The sequence below is a fragment of the Periplaneta americana genome, chromosome 9 (assembly GCF_040183065.1).
Source record: "Periplaneta americana isolate PAMFEO1 chromosome 9, P.americana_PAMFEO1_priV1, whole genome shotgun sequence".
NCBI lineage: Eukaryota > Metazoa > Arthropoda > Insecta > Blattodea > Blattidae > Periplaneta > Periplaneta americana.
In genome coordinates, this window is record NC_091125.1 from 50,604,170 (window position 1) to 50,629,621 (window position 25,452).

A 25,452-nucleotide genomic window follows, 5' to 3' on the forward strand; every position below is an offset into this window, starting at 1 on the left:
CAACTGTGACTTCCGGTGTCAGCTGAAGTAATGTGCGCTTCGAGTGTGATGTCGAGCTTATGGGTGTTTTTTAATTTGTGACAACGAATTTTTATAAGACAATGAAGCGAAACAGAATATAAAGATGCGCACTAGACTGATATTACTTGGTGTTTCTTACTCGTTGAGTTTTACAGGTACAGAATTACAGGCTAATGATGTGATGTAGGGCAAATCTAGGCCTTGTTTGTTTTGCAAAGGATATGCTGCCTGTAGACTGTAAATGTCATTTTGACGTATTGTAACATCTGTATTTATTTTGCTGCCGTGATTTTTTTATAGCTGTTGTTGGCTTATCTGGGGAGTGTACTGATCTCCATGGCCGAACCATAGCACCAGGTTTGCATTATGTACCAGGTCCAGACACATGCACTTTATGTGTATGTGATAATGGCAACCCTAAGTGGTGCAAAGCTGTTCTGTGTTCTCCACCACAAGTGAGTATATGGCTTAAGGACACCTATTGCACACATCATAAGGATGCCCCATAATTTTTTGTCACTAGCGAACTAGACAAATTTTGTAATTAAGAAGCTAGGCCTGTATATAGCATGTTTTTTTGTTTACTTATGAATTATAGGTTATGTTCTTAAACTTTACCAGAAATGGGTAATGTTTCAGTTCATTAATTTTAGTGTGAAAAATTGGGATGGACTGAATCACCGTACAATCTGTCCATTCAGTTATAATAACAGGCTTCCCTGATTTTGCCAGCTGTATTGTGAATTTTTTGTTACGGATGTTATAATGAAGTTTGAAAAGGTGACTTTTCAATATATCCTCGTAAATGGTGATTAATACGCCTCTGAAATATTTGGCAACAGTATCGGTACTGTCTAAGGTACAATAACCACACACTAATTTAATGTATAGTAGTATTTACCAGAATGATTAGTTTATTATAATATTTAATTTATGGCAAATTTAAGGATAAATCTTTACAATTGTGTTACCAAAAGAAGCGGATATTTGTCGATATCCACCTACCGATCAAAATACGTATATGCAAGGCATATAAAAAACCTGAACTAACCTAACCTAACCTGTCACTGGGTGTACTCGATCTTATGTACATACCAAAAGCTTAGATGCGATCCTAACAGTTCACTGGGCACCACTATCACAGCAACTTACCGCCCTTATTTTTTGCTATGAAATTGATGTCGCCACTGAATTTTTCTTTTGTAACTTATATGATACATGTGTCTCGATTAGAAGTCAAATACGTAAATATATAGGTCTATGTACTGTAATGTGATAACGCAATTGTAAAGAAATACTTTCCAAAGCGTAGTTGACCTCGAAGTCAAGTGAAGAATAATTGCAGGAGAAAAGAAAAGTTAACAGTAATAGCCTATGTTAAGTATAGGCTCTAAATAATTGTTCGTATTCTTTATGAAACATTTGTACTAATGGTTCGTGACATTTCTGTCTGCAATCAGTTTTTTTTTTTTTTTTTTTTTTTTTGTATTCTGTTGAATATAAGTAGTGACTTAGTAGCTACAAAAATAGAATTAGGCCTGCCAAATCAAATTTCCATTACCTAATAAACAGAATCCTTTATTGCGAAAAAAATAATCAGTAATTAAACAAAATGAACATTAAAACTCCAACAAATGAAATTATTGATGCAGTTGATACTACATTTCAGGTTGCACAGAGAAAGTCAAATTCAAGAGATCAGCACTCCTGCCATCTCATGGCACTACAGTGTAGCGAGTGATGTTTCGCGTAACTAGTGAATTATTTATGTAAGAAAATGAAGCGAATTTTTGCCGAATTTCGTAGCAGTTTCCCAAAATGCCGAACATAAACTTACGTTCTGTTGAATTTACATTGCAGAGATGTATTTAAGTTCTGGTATATTTAACAAATCACCCTCGTTAATATTGCTTATTACATGTGTTATTTCATACTGTTAACTTAGGCTATTTAATAAATAATTTAATATAACGTTTCGATGGTTGTGAAGTCTCTCGAAAGTACTGCTGAAACTTGCGTAAATATAGCTTGTTTGACATCTTCTTTAGTGTTTTTCAACAAGGAAAATGTGTTCTTGTACAGTGTATCTAACCATGCTTAAAAATACGTATTTCTCCGTACAATTCAGACAGCTGACTGACATTGACAGTGTAATGCCAGATTAGTGCAATAACTGATGAGGAAAACCATACAGTATGTCCTCACCTAGGCAAGCACATCTAAGTTCCTGACATTCTTACTGAGCTGCGATACATGCATTTACTTATTGGCCACAAGGGCCCAGACCTGGGATGGAAAATTTGTAGGGAAAGCAAAATTTTGAGAAAACAAATCCAGCTGAAAATAAATTTTCACAAGCCCAAAAAATACTAAGTATTAATGATCGTGTTTTGTCATCCTCACTTCAATGTTTCGCTTACGGTATATTCCTACTTCATAGATGCCTCTTTAGATATAGTAGTGACATAAGTTAAATTGTTACATGCACTTTTTTTTTTGTACAGTTTGACTTCTAAATGTCTAAGATTTGCCTCACTTAGTTTGTGGGAGGTGGGAGGAAGGGAAAAATTTTTTCATGCCCCCTGGGCGTATTACTACCGAAATATATGGGGCTGATCATATTTTAACAAAGTAATCCATGGAGTGTAATAACTATAAAGGAAACGAAATTAACTAAACATTTTTAGTGTATTGATTGCCAATACAGGATTTTAGCTGCTAACTAAATATATACAAGTAAACTTACTACTAATTATTAACCTTTTCTTGTGAGGTTTTGTATGAAATTTTTAGAGAAGTATGCAATGAATGGAGAGGAGGGATATTGACCTAGAATTATCAGGCGGTATATTTCACTTGACCATATGTGTCAGAGGAAGAACAAGTATTGTCTGTATACATCTTAAGTCTGATTAATTAAATATGTTACTAATCAGCGATGTGTGCAATGGAGTGGGAAAAGAGCTGGCCACCCTATCGCATTATCTCCTGGCCTCGTTGCTTCATGAGTGATGCCTTATTGGTGTCACTTGCAAGATATTTTTTTAATTGGTTTATTTTACGACACTTTCAGCTGCTTTGGTTATCTAGTATCTGACTGAGATGAAGGTGATAATGCCAGCGAAATGAGTCCAGGATCCAGCTCTGAAAGTTATGCGGCATTTTCTCTTAATAGGTTAAGGGAAAAGCTCAGAAAAAACCTCAATCAAGTAAATTGTCCCAACCAGGTTTTGAACCCAGACCCGCTTGTTTCACGATCAACTTCTGAGGTTCAACCAGTCTTTGAACTGTTAACTAAACATAAATAGACTTAGGAATGTATGCATAAAGTTAAATGTTTGATTGACAGAAGTTATTCAAGGTCGATTGATTGGAGATATTGTTCAATTTTGAAATGAATTTAAGTAGTTCTTAACTTATAATATCTTGTACAGAGATACAGTCTAGAAGTAGGGCCTATATGTTTTAGAGATTCTGGTTCATTGTTGCAGACTTTACAAATGGGTGATTCTGTTAAGTTGAATTGTAAACATATTCTTCTCTTCTGTGTTCGGTATGGGCTCTTGCTGCAAAATTACACTAAACATGAAAGATTTGATAGATATTTGTGTCATTTGTGGTTTTATGGTTTTCTATAATGTTTCTCCTGATATTTCTTATAACCACTGATATTTCCAGGTTTCTAAGGCATGTTTTTGTATCATGTTATAAGCAGTGCGGTGAAAGTAGTGTTTTGATTTATAGGCCTAGTTTATAATAGCCTAGGTCTAGTTTTTGTCATTGACTTTCTTTCTGTGAAAATACAAAGATTATTTTGCCTGAAACATAGGACTTTCTCTATTGGCACAAAAATCCTAAGAAAATTGCATATAGAATGAAAATATAGAGATATTATCTTCACTGCTGCTTTGTATACCGCAATTCTCAAAGGTTTTGTTGGCGATCACACTATGTTTGATGAATGGAGAATTTCAGCTGACAGATAGAGAAGCAACTGAGTGCAAGGGAATCAGGATATAGGGATCTGAATATACAATATTTTGACGGACCAATTCAAAAGGGAAACAACTCAGAATTCGAAGTTTTGAGATAACTGCATTTTAAAGTTTCATATTGCAGTGAAAAATCCAATTAACATTATTCTAATTGGAACTTATAGTAGGCTTATATAAGAAACATGAACAGAATATGGAGTAATTTAAATGATCTTTGGATTTTTCTCAGCAACATGAAACTTTAAAATGCAGTTATCTCGAAACTTTGCATTTTGAGTTGTTTTCCTTTTGAAGTGGTCTGTCAATTTGTCATATGAAAATTTATTTGTAATCACATTCTGGACTTGGTAATCATTCTGAAATGCATGCTCATTGTCAATAGTACACTTGAGATAGTTCTTCCTCCTTTTCCTCACCATTTATTCAATTAATAGTAGACAGAGGTCACGTCTGCATTCTAATCTTTGTATCATTGTTTTGTTGTGTGTCCCAGTCTAATTCCAAACATTGCGAAAGGTCTTCTGTGATAATGCTGTGAGAAAAGAATGTTTCACTAGCAACAAAAGAAGCATGTTATTAAATAAGCCCAGAGAAAAAAAATGACAGGGGTTTTAAGGAAATCTCAATGATTGCTTGAAACTTCTATACAGTGAAACCTCTCATTTACGGACATTGAAGGGACATAACAATCTGTCCACATCTGGGAGGTGTCCTTTATTGGGAGGGAGTCTCCCCAATCTAACAATAAATTTATTACATGCATTATGTATTCCTTCACGTTTTAAATGAAAGTGTTATTGTAGTTTCATTCTAAATACAGTACACTACAGTAAATTCTTTACAACTTTGAACTACAGTAGATAAGACCAAAAAAGGAAAATACAGTACTGTGCTATGCAATTTTATTCTAGGTCTACAGTTATGCAATCAACTTAAAAATACTGTGCAGTAGGCCTGCAGCATTACGAAGTTCTCTTAAAAAGTCAGACGGGCTACTTTGTCGAGTACACCTTGCACTAACTATTTTCTGTTCAAAAGTAGCCTGAAACTATTGTATCAATTGAAGAGCTTCAATATCACTACGATTGATCACAAATTTCTTCAATTTCTCTACTATCTGATAAGCTGATTTATAGTTTGTTATAGAATTTTCAGAGGTCAAATCATCATCTTTTTCACCTTCCCTCTCACTCTCACTATCACTGTCACTACCACTATCACCAGTACACACATTGTTGGATTGTGTTGCTCTTACATCCTTCATAATCTCACTTATGTCCAACAAATTGTCCTCAACATCTGCACTGTTGTTAGTCAATTTGTACTCACTGGCTACAATGTTCTCATGTCCTGCCTGGTTTAGAAGACTCTGAATAGATTCCTGCACTTCTTCAATGTCATCATCTTGTACCTCGACTTCATTGTCATTAGTGCGAAATCCTGCTTTCAGGAAACAGTTTCTATTTGTATCCTTTGTTACTGTCTTTCAAGCCAAGTTAATCCACCCAGTTGCATCAAGTATAGTGACAGGCGCACTTGGCGAAGATTCTCTTGCAAATACTGAATCGACGTTTATATTCTAAGATGGAAGGACAGTTGGAAGAAGAGCAGTTTGGCTTCAGGAAAGGAAAAGGTACAAGGGATGCAATTAGGCTACTACAAACAATCGGTGAAAGCTATCTAGAGAAGAATAAAGAAGTGTGTATAGTATTTGTGGACCTAGAAAAAGTGTTTGACAGAGTGGATAGGAACATGCTGAAGAAAATAGGCGTGGATTGGAAAGATAGGAGACTGTTCAGTAACCTTTATATGAAACGAGTCAAAGTCAGGATAGAAGAAGAAATGTCTGAAGGAAGTGAAATAAGGAGAGGAGTGCGACAAAGATGCTCTCTATCATCTATTCTGCTCAACATCTACTTGGAGATCAGAACATAGGAGGGATGAAAGTAGGAGGAAGAAGAATAAAGTGCATAAGATTTGCTGATGATATGGCATTGTTAGCAGAAAAGGAGACTATACTAAGGGATATGCTACTGAAGCTAAATGACAGCTGTGAGCAGTATGAGATGAAGATAAATGCAAACAAGACGAAGATCATGGTTGTTGAAAGAAAAATAAAGAAGGTAAACTTGCAAATACTAAATGAGGCAGTAGAGCAAGTGAACAGCTTCAGATACTTGGGATGCTGTAAGCAGTAACATGAGCTACAGTCAGGAAGTCAAAAGGAGGATAGCAATGACAAAAGAATCTTTTAATAGAAAACGAAGTGTCTTCTGCGAACATCTGGAAAAAGAACTAAGAAAGAGGCTAGTGAAGTGCTTTGTGAGGAGTGTGACATTGTATGGTGGCAGAAACGGACATTATGACGAAGTGAAGAGAAGTGAATAGAAGCATTTGAAATGTGGATATGGAGAAGAATGGAGCATGTGAAATGGACAGATGGAATAAGAAATGAAGCTGTGTTGGAAAGAGTGGGTGAAGAAAGAATGATGCTGAAACTGATCAGAAAGAGAAAAAGGAATTGGTTGGGTCACTGGCTGAGAAGAAACTGCCTACTGAAGGATGCACTAGAAGGAATGGTGAATGAGAAAAGAGTTCGGGACAGAAGATGATATCAGATTATAGAGGACATTAAGATATATGGATCTTAATATGCAGAGACTAGAAGGAAGGCGAAACACAGGAAAGATTGAAGAATGCTGGGTTTGCAGTGGAGGACAATGGGCAGAACACTTATGTATGTACCCCTCTCAGTGGTTCTTTTATCTTAAGGAAAAGGTCATGTCATAGGGACTCATATTTGGAGAATACGGAGGATGCTCCAGAATTACCCATTTCCACCTGTTAAGTAAATTAAACTCTTGGGCAGCCACATGGCAACGAGCAAAACATAATGAAATGGGTATTCAAGAAATTTAGACACTTTCTGCTTATTGCTGGTCTTATTATTACAATCACTGCATATAGAGTGTAAATGAGAACACTATCGTATAACTTAAAAGAACACATATCAGGCACCACTTCATCTCATACTACCACCTTATGTTAGTCACTGCTAGGGAAGTTGAATACTAACAGTGTTGCCATTAATTTTCGAATATATATATATTTCTTAGCATCTGTTAGAGGCTTATGTGTGATATAGCATTAATTTTCGAGATGCATTCAGTAAGTTCATTCTAGCACCTCGTTTTGAGAGTGAAGTGAATTATTTAGATGGGTCATAAGTTCTAAAGATGGGTTCCATTTTTATTGTTACTTACAATTTTTCGCCTCTGTGGTCCTTTTTAAGAAAATAGCCTTCATATCTTGTATCCCAGTCACATTTTTTAACACTGTGGTGAGGCTCTTGTAATCTCTCACAACCCAATGGTCTCCTTAGATTTAACAGTTTCCACAGACAGAAAAATGTCGATTACTCTTCTGGCATCACTATTTTTTTATGTTTACATAGAATCTTTTCAATTATTTCGATTCATTTATTCCGAACACACTATATTTCGGAAAATACGAATGCTCTCATACAGAAAAGATCAGGATACTTTGAATAACATGTAGAGAGCTTTCTATAGGAACTAAAAGGCAAGGGCATGCGCAGCATGCATATTCTAGTTTTGGCTCCAACCTTTATCAGCAAAAAGCCAAATGTATGTTATGGAATTATTAAATTTAACCTCGTCGAGGAAAGAAGTCACACATGCCACTTCATTTGCTCCTCTCCCTGCCTTTCATTCCAGACAAAGAATTTGCTGTATGGTATCCAGATCAGTCACACAGAGGGCATAGAATTCTATGTGTCTGCTATAGTAAGTCTCCTCTATGGCCAATTTAGGAACTGTCCTGCACTTGCTACATATTGTAATAAAATTACATTGTGACCAAAGGACGTTGCTTCATTGAGAAATAGAAGTTCTTAGCCAGGAGCTTATGACTACCTAGTTCAGCAAACATACGATTTTGTGTGGTCTTATCATTTTCTGACTTTATTTGAAAATTCATGAGTTTGCAGTAACTGCATACATCATTTCTGAGAGTTCCGAACCCAATGTTATAGTGGGAGGAAAATATGTTTTGGAAGAACCATATATATATATATATATATATATTTGTCCGCCGAGTTAGCTCTGTAGTAGCATGTCTGCCTCCAGACTAGCCAGCCCAGGTTCGATTCCCGGTGGGGTCAGAGATTTTCATGTAAAATTTCTACCTCGGGACTAGGAGAGATGGCGGTGCACAACTTCTAATCATTAGATTGTGCACCAATATGCTTGGGTTAAATCCCAAATCTCTCTGCAGTGCATATGAAGAGAAGGCATATATATGTCACTCTTGATAGTGATTCGTCGTCAGATGGGGACGTTAAGCCTGGCGGCCCTCTTGGCGCTATTTGACAGGAGTAGGCTACATGCCAGCACCGGGTTTCCCCTTCTTCCTTCCTCATCTTCATCATCATCACTCATTCCACACTCACACATACACTCACCCTAGTACACGACATAACTCTCCACAGATACACATCATGTACAGCGTGATCTGCCAAAGTGGTGTACAACTAGAAAATGGGTCACAGTTCTGCCATCTGTCCACAATAAGCAGAACCCAAATCATGCTAGTGAAGTGGGTAGGCATTGGATACACACATACGCATATATATATATATATATATATATATGAATTGTACATTTTAAACAATTTGTTGGTATTTAATTCTGATGATAGCTATAGATACAGCTGTGGCTTTTTTTTTTATAGCAGTAATGAGATTCTGGTACCTGTAGTTGTGATATAAATTCTTTCACTTTATTTCTCTTTGCAAAAAATGTTTCTATCACCTCTTCTACCTGTTACATCCTGTCCAGTCTTAGCAGCCTTGGTGATAGAATTATGTTTGGTTTGGCCAATTCCAAACAGTTTATGGAAGAATTTAGTGCAAACTGGCTGCATTTCGTTTTCTATCTTCACTTAGAAAGTAGTGTTTTTTCTGTTATACCTAGCAGTGAAACCGGTGTTACATTGAGAGTAGCCTACTAGTGAAATTGAAATATGAATAATTATGAACATGTTAAGAGACTAGCAGATTATCATACTGTAATGAAGTCTATAAAAACAAAATTTATTGCAGTGTGTGTGCTAATTGTTGAAAGAATTTTATAACATGTCAAAGAATTATTAAATTTATAATTGAATTTTGCTCATGTAGCTATTGTTGACAATAATGTCATTTCATTTGGTCTTATTTTTAAAGTATGTTCCCATTATACAGCATCTTAGTGATTTAATATATGATATATTAGACAAATGTAGATCTTGATTCTCTTTATTTCATACAGAGTATACAAAATTTCTGGCTTTCATCGCGTAATACAGTATATTGCAGTATTGCCACATCTGAACCTACCATCTTTATGGTTACAAAGAGTCACAAACTAGATTAAATGTGGATCTTGATCTCAACACAATTTCTCACTGAGTTTCCTTATAAAATTGCCCCTTTGTTTTACCATCTTTTTTTTTTTTTTTTTGATTGCCCTTTCACCTGTAGGCTGGCACTACCCATTATTACTGCAATAACACAACTGCTATCCTGTTCATCTCAATCTCATGTGATGAATGTGTTCATTGCTGCTAATATGAGTGACAGAAAGACTGAATACTGTAGGTTAATAAACTCAACAGAAACAGAATCGGAACTTAATACTGTAAATTTTATTTCCACTCAACAATAGGATTTTATTCTTCCAACAATAATTCCTTTCTACAATTCACCTTAAACGCTCTCGTCAACAATAGAATTTTCACTCAACACAGTATTCGTTATAGCACTCCACTGACGGCAATGACAATTTACTTGGACTATTACGAACAACAATGAACTGTTAATCTTAACTAATTTTACAAAGCACTATTTACAAATCAGAACTATCAGTTCTCAGTTCACAGTTCTTCTAGCTCAGTCACTCGAGTTCGCAGTATCTCGAACCACAGACCTTCAGAGACAGTTCACTGTACTCGAACTCAGGTCCCTCCAACTGCGGTCCACTGCACTCGAACTCAGGTCCCTCCAACTGCGGTCCACTGCACTCGAACTCAGGCCTTCGGATGCTGATACAGTTGCGGACGCACACTCGAGTCGAACTCCGGTACACAAGATTGGCTTGCTTGCTCTGGCTTACTCACTGACTGAATAACTGAAAACTCTGTCGTTCCTTCGCGTCCGTAATTTATAACCACAGCGACGTAGCCTCGAAAGTTCCACACGTCTCTAGAGATGGCACTCCAGAAAAATCCAGAGCCCTCTCCTCTCTACCAGCACCAGATGCGCGCGCACTCTCTCTCTCCACTCTCTCGCCGCATAGGCCCTTTCCCCTTACTTCTCTCCGCCGCACGCCGTCCCCGCACGATCTGCTTTCTTGCGGGACGCTGGTCGTGAGTTCGAATCTCACGTCGCTGTCACAATACAATTTGAAGCATTCATTTTTAATCATCCATTATGTTTTGATCCGATTCCTGTATTTCAGCACTACAAAGCCATTAGACAGAACGTGAAATGAACTAAGCAGGTATCGTATTTTTGTAGAGAACATGCTTTTCTATACAAAATCGGATCAGACACAATTTTGAATTCAGTGTTATTTAATACAATTCGAAACAATGCTTCTCATGTATTATCTTTGTTCATCAAGGTGTTCTCATGTTATTAATATAAGACACTTAATTGAATTAGTTTTCTTTTTAGAGGGAATAGTCATGATCGATTCTGTGAAGGTCTCTGTTAAAGTTTTTTTTTTTTTTTTTTTTTTTTTTTTTTTTTTTTTTTTTTGCAATTGTATCAGGTGTTCTTTAGTTAAGTTCCTCTTACTACTGTTAGCACTATATTATATTGTCTTACTGACGTTTATGAGCCTCTATATTGCGTGAATAAATATTATTCGAAGTCATACTTCTTTATGCAACACATTGGTTAATAGCTAATTTAGGTAAGAGTAGATTTTCGGTAACAGTATGATGCTGGGTAACTTTCGGTGCTGGACCCCGGACTCATTTCACCGGCATTATCACCTTCATATCATTCAGATGCTAAATAACCTAGATGTTGACACAGCGTCGTAAAATAACCCAATAAAATAAAATAAACAGTATGATTTCTGTAGTTGGTTATATTATATAAAGTCAAAATAATAATAGAAAATCCTACATAGCAAGTTAGTAAATTAAAAATTTTAAGAGTTACACTTTGTTACACACAGTATTTGGATCGAAAAGAGAGAGAAAAAATACAAAAATATGATTTTACTAATATCTGTATTAGAAGATCTCATAATAATGAAGTGTGGAAAGAAACAATTTTAAAGTTTTGTAAGAATATGACAACAGCAACTTTATTACATATGTGTAAGTGAAACGTGGGAATTGGAAGAGATACAAAACAAAATATCAACAGAATGAAAAGATATAATACTAGGTCATTCAGTTATCATCTGACTAGAGCTGTGGCAGGAATTATGCCGGCCAATAAGCTATTGCTTCCAAGAGTTTCTTCTGTGAGCACTGTATATCACCTTCTCCGCTTCTTATCTGGAGCACTTCCCATTTCCTGAAATTTATTAATTAATTTATGAATCATACCACGACTTGGAACTCAATCACCTGGGAATTTCTCTTGAAATAATCTCCTGACAGCATAAGCAGATTCTGTATGGACATGTGGAATATGTAGATGTAGAATAATTAAGTCTATTATTCACCATTTATTCTTAGCAGACTGTAAATGTGTAGTTGCTTGCACTGTTCAAAGAACACTGTATCATATGAGAGTCAGATCAAAACCGGTTAGCCTTGCCTGCCCACTTTCCCATCCGACCACAGGCTGTTCCCTCTCCAGCTCTTGTCACAAAATAATTGAATGACCCAGTCCTTAGAAGTGTTCGTAACTGATATGGAAACAAATAATTAAATCAGAGAAAAATAAACGAAATAAATAACAAAATAAAGGGAACAGATAGGAATGAATACATGATAAGCCAGAATAAACAATTGAGGAGCTTGCGTCCAAAACCAGACAAGTCCATAATTTTACGAAAATGAGTTTATGATGTTTTCGTTATAATTTTACTGAATTCTATCGATATCTGCATTGATTTTGAATCAAACTTGGATAAGTTCCATACAAAATTGCATTTGAAATATGGGTTTTCGGTCAAAACCAAGCACGTCCAAAAGTAACTTGGAAAGTAAAATGTTAACACATTTTCAGTAATACCAAGCAAATCCTATATGTATATCATCCAATGTACTCTTTTTTTCAACCGAAATTAAACAGATCCTTTTTTACCCATTGTCTTCGAAAAACCTTTGTATAGATGTTGGTAACCTACCCCTACTCCTCTTCGGAATACCAAATGGATCTGTTGTGTAGAGGTGAATAACCTATCCCAAGCCCTTTTTGGGAATACCAGATGGATCTGTTCTGTAGAGAGCACTAACTGAGCCCTTGGAATAACCAAAAGAATTAGCTTTTCACAGGTGAGCAATCTACACTTGGCTCTTAACTCTCTTTTATTTTCTCCTTGAAAACAGACTGATCATCATTTCGTGTCACCTCTGCTCTAGTATAATGGCTGTTGATTGCATTACTTTTGTAAGAAATCTGGGATCTGACATTTTCTTCCATTTTCATACTTTGAATAGTATAAGAACTGAATAGTTGGAAGATTCTAACATTTGTCTCTGTGTCGTATTGACTATTCTTGTGAGAACGCAGGAGAGTGAGAAATTCAGTTATTAAAGAGATTAATCTGTGGTTTAAATGCAATAAAAGTTATTACAAAAAAAAAAAAACAATGGAATTATCAGTTGTCCGTATAATTAATTACGGAACCAGAAAGTGATCATCTGTTGGTCGGAAGAGAGATATAGAAAGAAATAAAATATATGTAAAGAAAAAAAGACATTATAAACATTGTTATTTCAACAACAAAGATTTATCAACAATTTTCTAATATTTTAATTTTTAATCTTTGCTTTCACATAATATGAAAATGCAGACCCAGAACTGAAGAAATTGATTACATAAAAATATTTCTAAAACTAGAACTGAGTTTTTGAAATCTTCATAATTTTAATTCGATTTATTTAATTTTTTGTCTGTTTGTTAGATACCTATATTAAGAATAAGGTGTGTGCAAATTTTGAACTCAATCGAACTGCTAGTTTCGAAGTTAATTTTATTTAAAATATGTAAATTAATGATATAATCAAAATATTCCATATACATTACATTCATATACAGCTTTGCGTGAATAGATTATGAAGATAAAGTATGGAATTAAATCACAAGTATTGTTACTTGAATCATTGTATTAATCTGTATTGACTATTGTATAACTGATATTTTTAATTGTTTACAGTAATATAACGAATTTCACTTTTATTATGTATCATACAAAAAAATAATGAGGGCAGGAAAGCTCTAGATGATAGGCCTACATCTTGAATGGTAATTCAATAAAATTCTGAATAGTTGAGACAAATTTGTATTCCATAAATTAGTAGTGTTTATTTTTAACCAAAACTGAACATGTCCAAACCATTTTCAATCAGTGCTGAACAAGTTCAACTCTGTCAATCAGAACTGAACAAGTCCTACAGATTTTTTACAGTAGCTCGAGGGCATTTTGTGCAACTCAGAATCTGATTTACAATATTAATTTGTAGATGGTCCCTTAATGTCCTCACAAAATATTACATTAATAGTATTAATGTGAGTGACGATTTCAGTTTCTTTCACTTCCTGAAAAATTTGCATTGCTGGATTTGGTTTTGGACACAAGCTCCTGAATTATAGATTACCATATAAATTTTGGAAGTACATTTCAACCATTGGAGACAGCTTGAACTGTGAAGCAACCCTACGTAGCTGATGAAGTAAAAAATGTGTAAATCATGAAGAATGATGTGATTATAGTTAGTTGTATAACTATTCTGTGAAAAGTTTTATCTTCCTTCTGCAAATGTATTTTTATGTAATAGAATTTAAAAAAGTAAACGAAAAAAAGTTTAAGAATCTGGTAATAGAATGCATTTCTGAACTGCTACATCCACTTACATGCAATCACAATTGTATACATATTTACTGTGCTACTCCCTGTTATTTTTAGTATGATCATTTTATTGCTTCCACACGGTTGTGTGCGTGCGCGTGCGTGCACACACATACACACACAACATATGTACAGTAGTGGCAAAAAAGACCGGACCGATCCTTGTAGCTGATATAAAAGAATTCTGTACTGTGTATTGTGTCAAACTGTGGTAATTTCAATATGGATAGTGAAGCCAGAGGTATGTATTGCTATTTAATGTAAAAATACGCAGTTATCTTTGCCGAATAGAAAATGTAATATTGATGCCAGATGAAAATAAAACTCTCAAAGTTTTTTCGTCTGTAAGTTTGAGGCACTGAAGAAAACAAAATACAGTAAGAATCGAACAAATGCAATAAATTTCATTGTTACAATTAATTATACAAGATGGATGTGTTTTGTGACTAGCAAAATTTGGATCTGTGACTCTGAAATCAGCTACAAGGATCGGTCTGGTTTTTTTGCCACTACTGTACAAAGGTAAAGACATACTATATTTATCAATTATATTGTTGATTAAATAAGTATGATTTGTCTTGTTTGTTATAGGACTGTAAATCATTCCGTGTAGGCAATTCTTGCTGTGAATTCATTTGCTTGGATGATACCTTACCCAAAACATCATCTGATGGAAATGGACCTGACAGTGGTACTGACCTAGGTCTGCGGCTTATTGCTAGTGCTGTCACAGCAATTTTATCATTGTCTCTTCTTTTCTTTCTCATTCATCGCCTTCGACAACGGAAGATACGAGGTAATCATGTTCTTTGTGTTTGTGTTTAATAACATCCAAAGGATTGTCAAAGTTTTCTCAAAATATTTCACTTTTGTAATGCTAAGTTAGTTTTATAGCATGATTAAAAGATCCCTGCTATAGGGTAACTTCTTTGAGTATTTTTTTATTTTTCCAGAGTGCTTCAATTTACATTATTACTATCATCAGTCTGCCAATGCTCAATTATTACTTTATTATATAGCCAGCTTTAATTTTGTATATAAAAATTAATTAACTATTGTAAATAATGACTACACATTCTGCAGAAAGTTTTGTAATAAACCTGTTTGTATGATTGAAAAGACAGTAATAATAATAATAATAATAATAATAATAATAATAAAAGAAAAACGTTTAAACAAATGGTTTCATTGATAAAAGTTGTTGTTTTCTAATGCCAGGTGTTTGACAATAAAGTCATTTTAATCGTCTGTAGCTGCATTTAGATTGGCAACAGGCCATGATTGTTTGGCCAAACACCTGCATAGAACTGGAATATATCAGTCCCCTAACTGCCCATTGTGCAACTCAAACCAAGAAATGGATTCGGAACACCTCAAAATCTGTGCTTCAGTGGCTAGTCATGGTAATATCTTTGAAAAATATTGGAGTGCAAGAGGTCAAATGACTTTGTCAAACGCCTGGCATTAGAAAACAACAACAACATAAAGTCATTTGACGTCTTGCACTCCAATATTTTTCAAAGATATTATCATCATTGATAAAAGTAGATATTTTCAGCAAAATCACTGTGAAGTTTCAGTTATTGTTAATTATTGTTCCACAAAACTGTGATGAGTATTGGAACAACAGTAATATTTAAACCCATGTTTAAGCAACATTTCGATTCAAAAATAAAACCTACTCTCAAACAAATATTTTTATTTTAGGTTATAACATCTTTGATTGTGTGTTATAAGAATATCCCTTAACTCTGTCACATCAAGTTCATTTAATAAAAGATTATTAAATCTATTATAGATATGTCATATAATTTTAACAGAAAAGTTTAATAGGCCGAATTACTGTAAAATTTAATGAAAACTGGTTCTGCAAGTTTCCATTTTCACCATAATGTTATCATGAGCTTCCATTGCTTTAATTGTCCAGGCACTGCTAATTTTTCCAAGTTTTGTATTTATTTTTTCATTGATGATTGTTCTAATGTATGCAGAATTTTGTGTTCCGGGTTTGTGCGCAAGTTGTCTACCTGCCACGAAATCACAAGTATTATTTATCATATTTAAACTTCTAAAGAAGTAACATTTGTAGCCCTATTTTGGGGGGGGGGGAAGAGTTCTGTGTAAAATAATACCACTATTCTAGTTGAAAACATTCAATCAGCTTCACTGACAGATATGATTCAACTCTTCTGTAATCTCTTGTGAAGATTATGAATTCCCTAAAAACCCTTAAGTATAGGCTTGGCCATGTGACTCTCAATATTAATGTTGGGTAACTTTCGGTGTTGGACCCCGGACTCATTTCACCGGCATTATCACCTTCATCTCATTCAGACGCTAAATAACCTAAGCTGTTGAAAAAGCGTCGTAAAATAATGTACTAAAAAAAAAAAGACTCTCAATATTTAGGAACTCTTGGGTGCATGACTCGATGCTTGAGATTGTGCTAATTTAATCAACCAGGAGAAATGTACCCGTGTGAGGTCTGGCAAAAATGTAGTTGACAGAATTTCGATAATAGTCGAATTTAATGATTTAAATAGCAAATAATAATAATAATAATAATAATAATCATCATCATCATCATCATCATCATCAAAGCTTCACTGTGTTATTGTTATTATTGTTGTAATGATTTCTATTTGGAACACATTTTAAGCAGTACAGGTACTTAAAGAATTTGAACATATTATTATGAACCAATTGAAAGACAGAAATTTAACTGGTAGCAGGATGTTAGACAACCATTTTAAAAATGTATAGAAATCATTGCTATTTTTGTAACACCATCAGATTTCGAAGTATACCATATTGAAATAAAATTAAATGATTCAGAACAAGTTCGAAGCAATCTTTGTACGTTAATTGATGACTTCAGTGCTCTTATGTTTCTTTCGCGCAAAAAATCACTAGATGTTGTTGATGAAGATTTGATGAAAATCATAGTCTTGTAATATTTATTGTAATGAAATTAAGCTAATTTCTATTATTGTTAGTTTGTCTTCCTGTAAGATTGTGTTTAGTTAAAATGTTTGTTCTGTGTATTCAAGTCGACACATCATGTAAATAGTGGTGTTATAATTATTTTGAAAATTATATACTTTATCTTATTCTTTTAACAACAAGAAATAAAGATAATGCAATGAAATCTACCGAAAAGGTCATCTTCACTCAGCGGTTACATTAGTAAGTTACATATAATTTTTTTCTGAAAATCTATTTTCCATATGACTTGTGTAAATGTCCCTTCATTTAATTTCCAACAGCAGTTAACAGTCAGACAACTTTTAGAGATTGTGCTTTACTGGCCGCAAAATACTCCTGAATAATATATTTCCTCTACCTATAGGAAAATAAATATAAAATCTCAAAGCTTCAAATTTCAGAAGCTGTCAAATTTCATTGTAAGAAATATTATTCTATTGAAAATGGTTAGGTTAATATTATTTTTATGGAACCTCATTCATTTATGACATTGTAATCTAGCTTCATCCTGCAACTGCATGCGAAGATATTGAACGTTTTACCTACCAACAAAGAAATTTTGAAGTTTTTCTGTGACAATGAATGAGGCAGTGTGATCCAAAAAACCGAAGAACTGCCTGTCAGTTCAAAGGGTATTGTTGCTTATAAAGTATACACATTCATTGAGTATTCTGCTGGCTGAAAAAGAAAAGTACTGATTAAAGGAAATGTAGAAGTATGAAATAGAAAGTAGCTCGTACTGAAGAAATATTTGATTTGTTCAAAATTCTGTGTACTATATGCTTATTGTTTTGACTTAACATTAAATAAGAAAATAACTTATATATGTACAGTATACTGATATGTAATAATAAACATAATATAGGTAATTATACGGTAAATTAATACCAGTTTCCACATTCTAAAATTCCTTAGTTTAGTGATGTCTTGTAATAATAGCCATTCTTGAGAACAACATCTGGTAGATACTTAAAGTAGATTTCACTGTATGTCAATATGGAAAATATCATCTATCATAAAAACATTAACTCTTGTTTATTAAAGGAATGTTTAATCTACATTTTTAAATAATTGCAGGTCGTCAAAATCGGCAACTAAGTGAAGATGAGCGCAGTTTGGGCAGCATTGGTTACATAGCTGGTAGCCTAGCATACTTGCCTGGAAGCATGGGGTACTTGGGAGCTGGCAGCCAGGACCACCATATAGAGTTCCACTATGAGGAACCCCCAGCACATTATCCATTGTGGAAACCGCCAGGCAATTACTTCCCTCGAGGTGAGGCACCCCCTCCTTATGAAGAAGCTGTCGCAGCAGCAAGGGCAGAAGCAGCCCTGGCAGCTGCAGTGGCATCCTCAAATAGTGTCATCAGCAATGGAGGAGCAAGCAGCACCTTGATTAGTTCGGGGACTGGACATAGAACCATTCCCATCAATTTGGCTACCAGTGGGAGCTTCAGAATTGAACCAACAAGTTCTACCCTTGGGAGGGAGCAGCGCTCATCAGAAACCACAGAACCTTCCAGATCCCGTTCAGCCGATGTTGTCTTAGAATCTCTTCCACCTGTTGAATCGAGACGTTCTTCACGAATAATGGAAATACCTTCACCCCTCCCAATGACGGCGGAGGAAGAAGGGGCAGTAGCTGCAATACGTTCAGATGCATTTTATGAAGATGTTCTGATTGGTCCACCTTCTTCTCTGTCTCCTGTTGAATGTTTCAATCCCAGTGTAACTGCCGTCCCCGGGAAGAGCAAGACTTGCACCACAACTGTGAACATTCCAGCACCAGAAGTTCCCATCAGCGATACCAACCCATCCTTGCGTACTGCATCCGTCTCAGAAGGTGCTGTGGGTAAGGACAACGATACCACAAGACTTAGTAACCCAAGGTTGAATGACTTGAATAAGAGTTCTTTGGACAGTGCTGCGTGTAGTTGCTCGTATCAATGTCTGCCTCCACCTCTCCCACCTGATGATAATGATGATTATCGAAGCGAATGTGAGAACTGTAAAAGTACCCACGGATCCCGATATTATTTGGATCAAGAGCCCAACATTACCTCGCCACAAGAAACCATGACACTCCATCGGCGTCCTCAGGACTATGATACTGAGGAGCAGGGATATTATCGCACATCCCTCACACTGCCTACTCATACACGACGATTGAGGTTAGTATATCAAGAATTAGTCGTTTATGTTTCTTTGCATTTTTAAGCTTTGAATATGTATGGTCTGGTTTCACTGTTCACATATTAGTTTTGCTTCTTTTTTCCTCATATTTCATTTTGTAGAATCTGGAAAAAGACTAAATTATTTTAATTTCCAGAATATTAAATACCATATTCACTTAAATGTGTTAAAGGATGGTAATGCTGTCAGGGATTGTCTTATTTTATATAATAAAATTAAACCTTGAGATTACTGTCACTTTGACATTATATAGATATGTAACTTACAAGGAGATGTTACTCAGATTGTTGAGAATTTTTTTATGAACGTAGGCTACATTGAAAATAAAAAAAAAAACACTCAAACCATGGCTTTCTCTCCTATAGGTCCTAGTTAGAGATGTATTCCTATCGTCCAAATGTTTAAAGTTCATATAAACATAGAGCTAGAAACAGTTTTTGAGGTAGAAGGGATTTTATTGTCTAGAAGTATGTTCTCTTTCTTCTTCCTCTACTCCTGAAAGCTGATAGCTTGTTGTGTGCCCATTCATTTCAGTTCCAGGGTATGATTATATTCATCATAGCTGCGGCCTTCTTAAGATCTCTTTTGTATCCATACATTATTTTCACTGATCTGTTGTCCTTTTTTCTGTTTATGTGTTTGTTCCAATTCATTCTTTTGTTACTAATCTATAGGTATACAAGTATTGAACAATTAATAAACAATCCAACAGAATACCATATTTCATTGTGTAAATGTACCGGTAAATGTGATTCATCAATACCATGAATGTTGTTAATCAGAATCAATTGTTCTTCCTCTGACACAATATATCGTCAAGTGAGATGTACTATTACATGGAAGCTGATCACTGAAAGTGATGTGACCTATCATTATCATTTTAATTTATTCTTCACGTAATGTTCGCACCATGTATTTTCACTCAATAAAAAAAGCATAAATGTAGTGATTATGCAATGAAATATGGTAAGTACCAGTAATGCAGTTTAGCAAAATGAAATTTAACAGAAATGAAATCAAAGTAAACACAAGACAGACAATTTTGTTACAAAAAGAATTCAAGAAAATGATGAGACTATTTTTATGCATTCTTTGAACCTGTGTTCTGCAATTTGTCGTACTCTGTTGAATACACCTGGAGTGTTACATATTTGCTCACAGCCATTTTCGTTTTCCATTCTTAAGGCATCAACATCAGTTTCTATATATAATTGTCATGTTAATTGTCATATGTGGAGAAGAAACTTGACCCATATCATTTATATTAAATTTTTTAATATTTGGCCAAAAGGAATAATTCCTAGAATACTTGAAATCTATTTAAATTCATCTTATATATAACATCTTAAATCTGTATTGCCTTCCTTATTGTCCACCATTGGAAGAACTGGTAGTAGTATACCACTGCTGCTGCCATTGTTTTACAGGATAGCAGGTTTTATTGTTTTGTGTTGGCTTTGTTAGTAAAGACTACATGAACCAATCACGATGTTTTTCTCTTGTTACAGCAATCAAGTAATTTAGAATTCGAGTGTGTCTTTAATGCAGTACATTGTGCATGATTAGTGTTGAAGAAAGATTCACATGTTACCTACAGTCTATTTATTGAAAGTTTAACAAGTGACAAGGATGGTGTTAGCTTGTTACTGTGTGTTCTGACAAGTAATGCAGAATCTGCCAATAAGGCTGATGTTAGTGAAGTTTTAATGGAAGAAGATAAGTTATTGCTTCTATGTTTTTTTGCTGCTAGTAGAAATGTGTAGTAAAATATATATGGTTTAAAAATTAACACTATAAATGTTTGATTGGCCATTTCTTGCTCAGGTTGAATTTTCATGTTGAATAATCTCTTCAGTTGAAAGCATTGCTATATAAAATACTTTGATGTTTACCAACCCTGGTGAGCACAATAAAGCCTTCAGGCTGTGATACGTTCGAAACAAAAAAAGAAAAAACTTCTGAGCAAATGTTTCACCATTTATTTACAAGTATAGCTGCATTCTTTTTAGAACATTGTGTTGATCTTTCAACTTTGTTTACAGACTTTTCAAGGGACTGAGAACATGGTTGTTAACCAACAGGAGATACTTGTAATGATGCAAAATTTTCTTGTCCGTTTTTTGCTCTGCCCTTCTGCATAATCTTGTTCTTTCTCGTATCTCTGGTCATCCTCCATGGTCTAGTGGATACCATACTAGTCATTGGAGCTGATGATTGTGAGTTTACATCTAGCTGAGGGCATGCTTTCTCCAGGAGTGAAGTAAAGCTCTGGGTCTCCTATTTTAGATTTATGTGATGTAAAATAACCCTGACCTCCATTTCTACTCTACTACTTTTTCTTCTCTTCTCTTCTCTTCTCTTCTCTTCTCTTCTCTTCTCTTCTCTTCTCTTCTCTTCTCTTCTCTTCTCTTCTCTTCTCTTCTCTTCTCTTCTCTTCTCTTCTCTTCTCTTCTCTTCTCTTCTCTTCTCTTCTCTTCTCTTCTCTTCTCTTCTCTTCTCTTCTCTTCTCTTCTCTTCTCTTCTCTTCTCTCCCCATCCCCTCCCATCACCTCTCTTCTCTGCTCTCCTTTTCCCTCCCCTCTCCTCTTCTCCTCTCCCCTTCCCTCTCTGCAGGCTTAATATAGGACTGATTCTGCATTTATGTACAATGTTGGTTGAGTGATTTTTTCTGTTAGGAAACTTGTTGTAGTTGAATGGACTCATATCCAGACTGTAGAGCATGTGTTTCCCTTTCGTAATTCGTCACAATATTCTCATCCTGGATAACATGACCTTGTGTTGTCATTAAGAGAGAGCACATCTTACTCCAGTAAATATAATCACTAGGGCCTGGATTTATATGCACTAAAAGTTAATATTGTAACTTTTATTACAAAACAAGAATGTAACTTTTATTCAAAAGAACAATAATCACTTTCTATAATTGAATTTAAATACTCCCGTCAACAATGGGATTTCCACTCTACACAGCAACACAGTATTCGTTATTGCACTCCACAGACGTCAATGACAATTTACTTGGATTGTTGAGAACAACAATGTACTGCTAATCTTAACTAATGTTCACACAGCACTATTAAAACACAGAACTGTCAGTTCACAGTTCGTTTGCCTTGGCTAGTTCTTCTAGCTCAGTCACTCGAGTTCACAGTGTCTCGAACCCCAGACCTTCAGAGACAGTCCACTGAACTTCGAACTCAGGTCCCCCAACTGCGGTCCACTGCACTCACACAGCTGCCCTCACACAAGTCGAACTCCGGTCTCGAAGTTGGCTTCACTGCTACACTGACTGGCTGACCAAAAATTGACGACTGCAACTGCAACAAACTAACTGCAGTTCACTCGCGTGTCATATTTATAACTAAACCATAGTTTCGGGAAAGTACGATGCTGGAAATTTCTACGGATGTCCAGAAGATGGCACCTCTCGAATTCTCTGGATTTCTTCCCTCAGTTGCAGGCGCATTACTTCCCACTCTGCCGCAGTCGCCGGCTCTCCTCTCCTCTCTACGCCACAGCACATGCCCCAGGAAGCAGATGCGCGCGCAACTTCATTTGCCGCACCGAGCCACTGCCTACCTTGCCCTCCTTCTGCCGGTCGTGAGATCGTATCCCGGCTGTCACAATATTTTTACTTGGTTTAGTTTATAAAGATAAAAACCATGTCTTTTTGTCATTCAGTGATTCCCTTCAGTACTGTTACTGCCACTTACACGTCTGCATACAGCTCACTCAGTGCATTCTCGATCATCTTTTCACTGTTAGAATAATCTTACAGTAAACAATAGCACATGACTGAAATGAAGCTTATTGGCCACAGCTTTGCACCACTGATTCTCAGTACATGATCTCATCCATTTTTGTGCACTCTATTTCATATTAAACATTTCCCGTTATTAACCAAAGTAGGCCTAACATCACTATGCATTTGTTTGCTTAGGAAACAGTTATTGTGTAATTAACTAAATTACTATTTTAAACTTTCATATAAGGCCAATCACTGTTGGACAAAGGTGTTACTCCTCTCGTGTTTTATCACACACACTGAGAATGTAAAAGTCATATATCACTTGTTTACATAGAGAATAAGGTCAAATGATAGACTAGCTTGGTATTACTCTTCACAGGAGACCTACCAGGCATGTGTATTATCACAAAATGACATCATGTCTCTTGGGTACAGCGTGTTTCATAACTTATGACTACAAACATTACAGTTGCGAACCCTACTTTTATATGCCTTGTTTTAGGGGTAGCAAATGATTGCGAAATGCCACACTTCACATCAGTTACTTTGGCCTCATGCTTGTTCAGCCCAGAAAGTTTTGTGGCGATTTTCGTCGGAAGGTCTGAAAGCATCCCTTGTCAGTGTTATTCTAAAATTTTGGTGCATATAAATCTGGGCCTTATGATCACTTATGGAAAATTTCCAAACACAGTGTTTTAATAGAGAAATTAATGTTGAGCAGTACTCTTTACACGAATAATTTAGTCTGTGCTATTATCAAACACCATAGTGGTCATTTTCTTCACTTCTGACTCATGTCAACAACATTTTGATGGATGTGGGGAAGAATGATGTTTGCAGTGATTTGATTTTTATTTCAGTTCAGGTTCAAAGTTACGAATTCACGCCATATGAATAATCACCGTACATTTAAAAAGTGAGTAACTATTTGGTGATAGGATGAAAGTAAGACAACAATTTTCTTTGCTTTGTGGTTTTTTGTTACACCCGACCTTATTTTTATTTATTTATTGGGTTATTTTACGACGCTGTATCAACATCTAGGTTATTTAGCGTCTGAATGATATGAAGGTGATAATGCCGGTGAAATGAGTCCGGGGTCCAGCACCGAAAGTTACCCAGCATTTGCTCGTATTGGGTTGAGGGAAAACCCCGGAAAAAACCTCAACCGACCTTATGGAAATCCCAATGAGCAAGAGGAAGAATTCTGTACTGAAGATTTGGATATTCCAGACTAGCTTCAGCTCTCTCTCTCTCTCTCTTTGTCTTTACGTGTCACATGCCTATATTCATCAAGAAAGTTGACAGCTCGTGAAACTTGAGTAAATATATAAATAAATTAATAGTAAAGTTTCATAACTAGGAAAAAGAAATTCACTTATTATTTGTAATGGTCCTACAACACTTTGAATTATATTTATTTTCAGGAGTACACTTGACCTTTTTTTTGTGTGTGTGCGCATGCATGCTACAGTAGTATCTCAGTTACTGACATTAATGTAAATGTTGTCCTCTGATTGAGGTTCTCGCTGATACGTACATCTACTATTATCAGGTAGTACATTTTACTTGACGATATGTGTCAGAGAAAGAATAATTGTTTGTATACACCTGAAGTGTGATTAGTGTAATATGTAGCTAGTCAACGATGTATGCAATGGAGGGGGAAAGGAACTGGCCACCCTATCCCATTATCTCCTGGCCTAGTTGTCTCATAAGTGGTGCCGTCTTGGTATTACTTGTGAGGTTCAGACCTATCTTCGGACAGTTGACTAAAAAAAAAAAAGTAATGTCAGGGATATTATCATTGATGATTTGTTCTTATAGATCTACGCCATTGCATGGAACGCCTGCTGCTTCATTACATGGAGCGAGAGAAAACTGGTTCAGCAGTATGCCAGCTTCCTCTACATCTTCAACTTCTTCAGAAGAAGAATAAATACCAAAGTAACATTCCCTCTTTTGAAAGGCCAGAGCTTTATTAAGTGTATGAGCTGCCAGAGGTAAGGTAAGAGAGGCTGCAACTTCACATCTCTTGCAAATGAATGTAATCAACTTGCCGTTCAGCATCTAGTAGTATGATGGAACAACTTGACTGATATATTTGGTCTACCATTTTGCACAAACAAATCGATACTGTGTAATTCACTTAATCGTTTTAAAAAAAGGTTTGAATGGATATAGTGCACTCTGATACTGAAATTGAAGAATGGAATCAGATGCTTTGAATCTTTCCTCGGCTCTGTGAATTTATTCCTGACATTAATTTGATGGGCCTATATTTTATTAGATTATAGCAGTGAAGATTTATTTTACATCTATAATTTTTTATGGTGTTGACAGTTATGAAGAATTTTAAATATGATGCAGTGGTTGCTTTCTTTAGCACACTGTCCTTTGCTCTCTCTTTC

At 35.5% G+C, this 25,452-nt stretch overlaps 1 protein-coding gene across 1 annotated transcript; it reads left to right on the top strand.

Annotated features, from left to right (window-relative positions):
• LOC138705911 (uncharacterized) lies at nucleotides 1–25,112 on the top strand. The gene is made up of 5 exons (XM_069834669.1): nucleotides 1–176; nucleotides 322–476; nucleotides 14,708–14,912; nucleotides 18,179–19,271; nucleotides 24,869–25,112. The coding sequence occupies exons 1-5, from the start codon at nucleotides 125–127 to the stop codon at nucleotides 24,978–24,980; spliced, it is 1,617 nt and encodes a 538-aa protein (XP_069690770.1). The 5' UTR covers nucleotides 1–124; the 3' UTR covers nucleotides 24,981–25,112.
• Nucleotides 25,113–25,452: the final 340 nt, after the last annotated feature.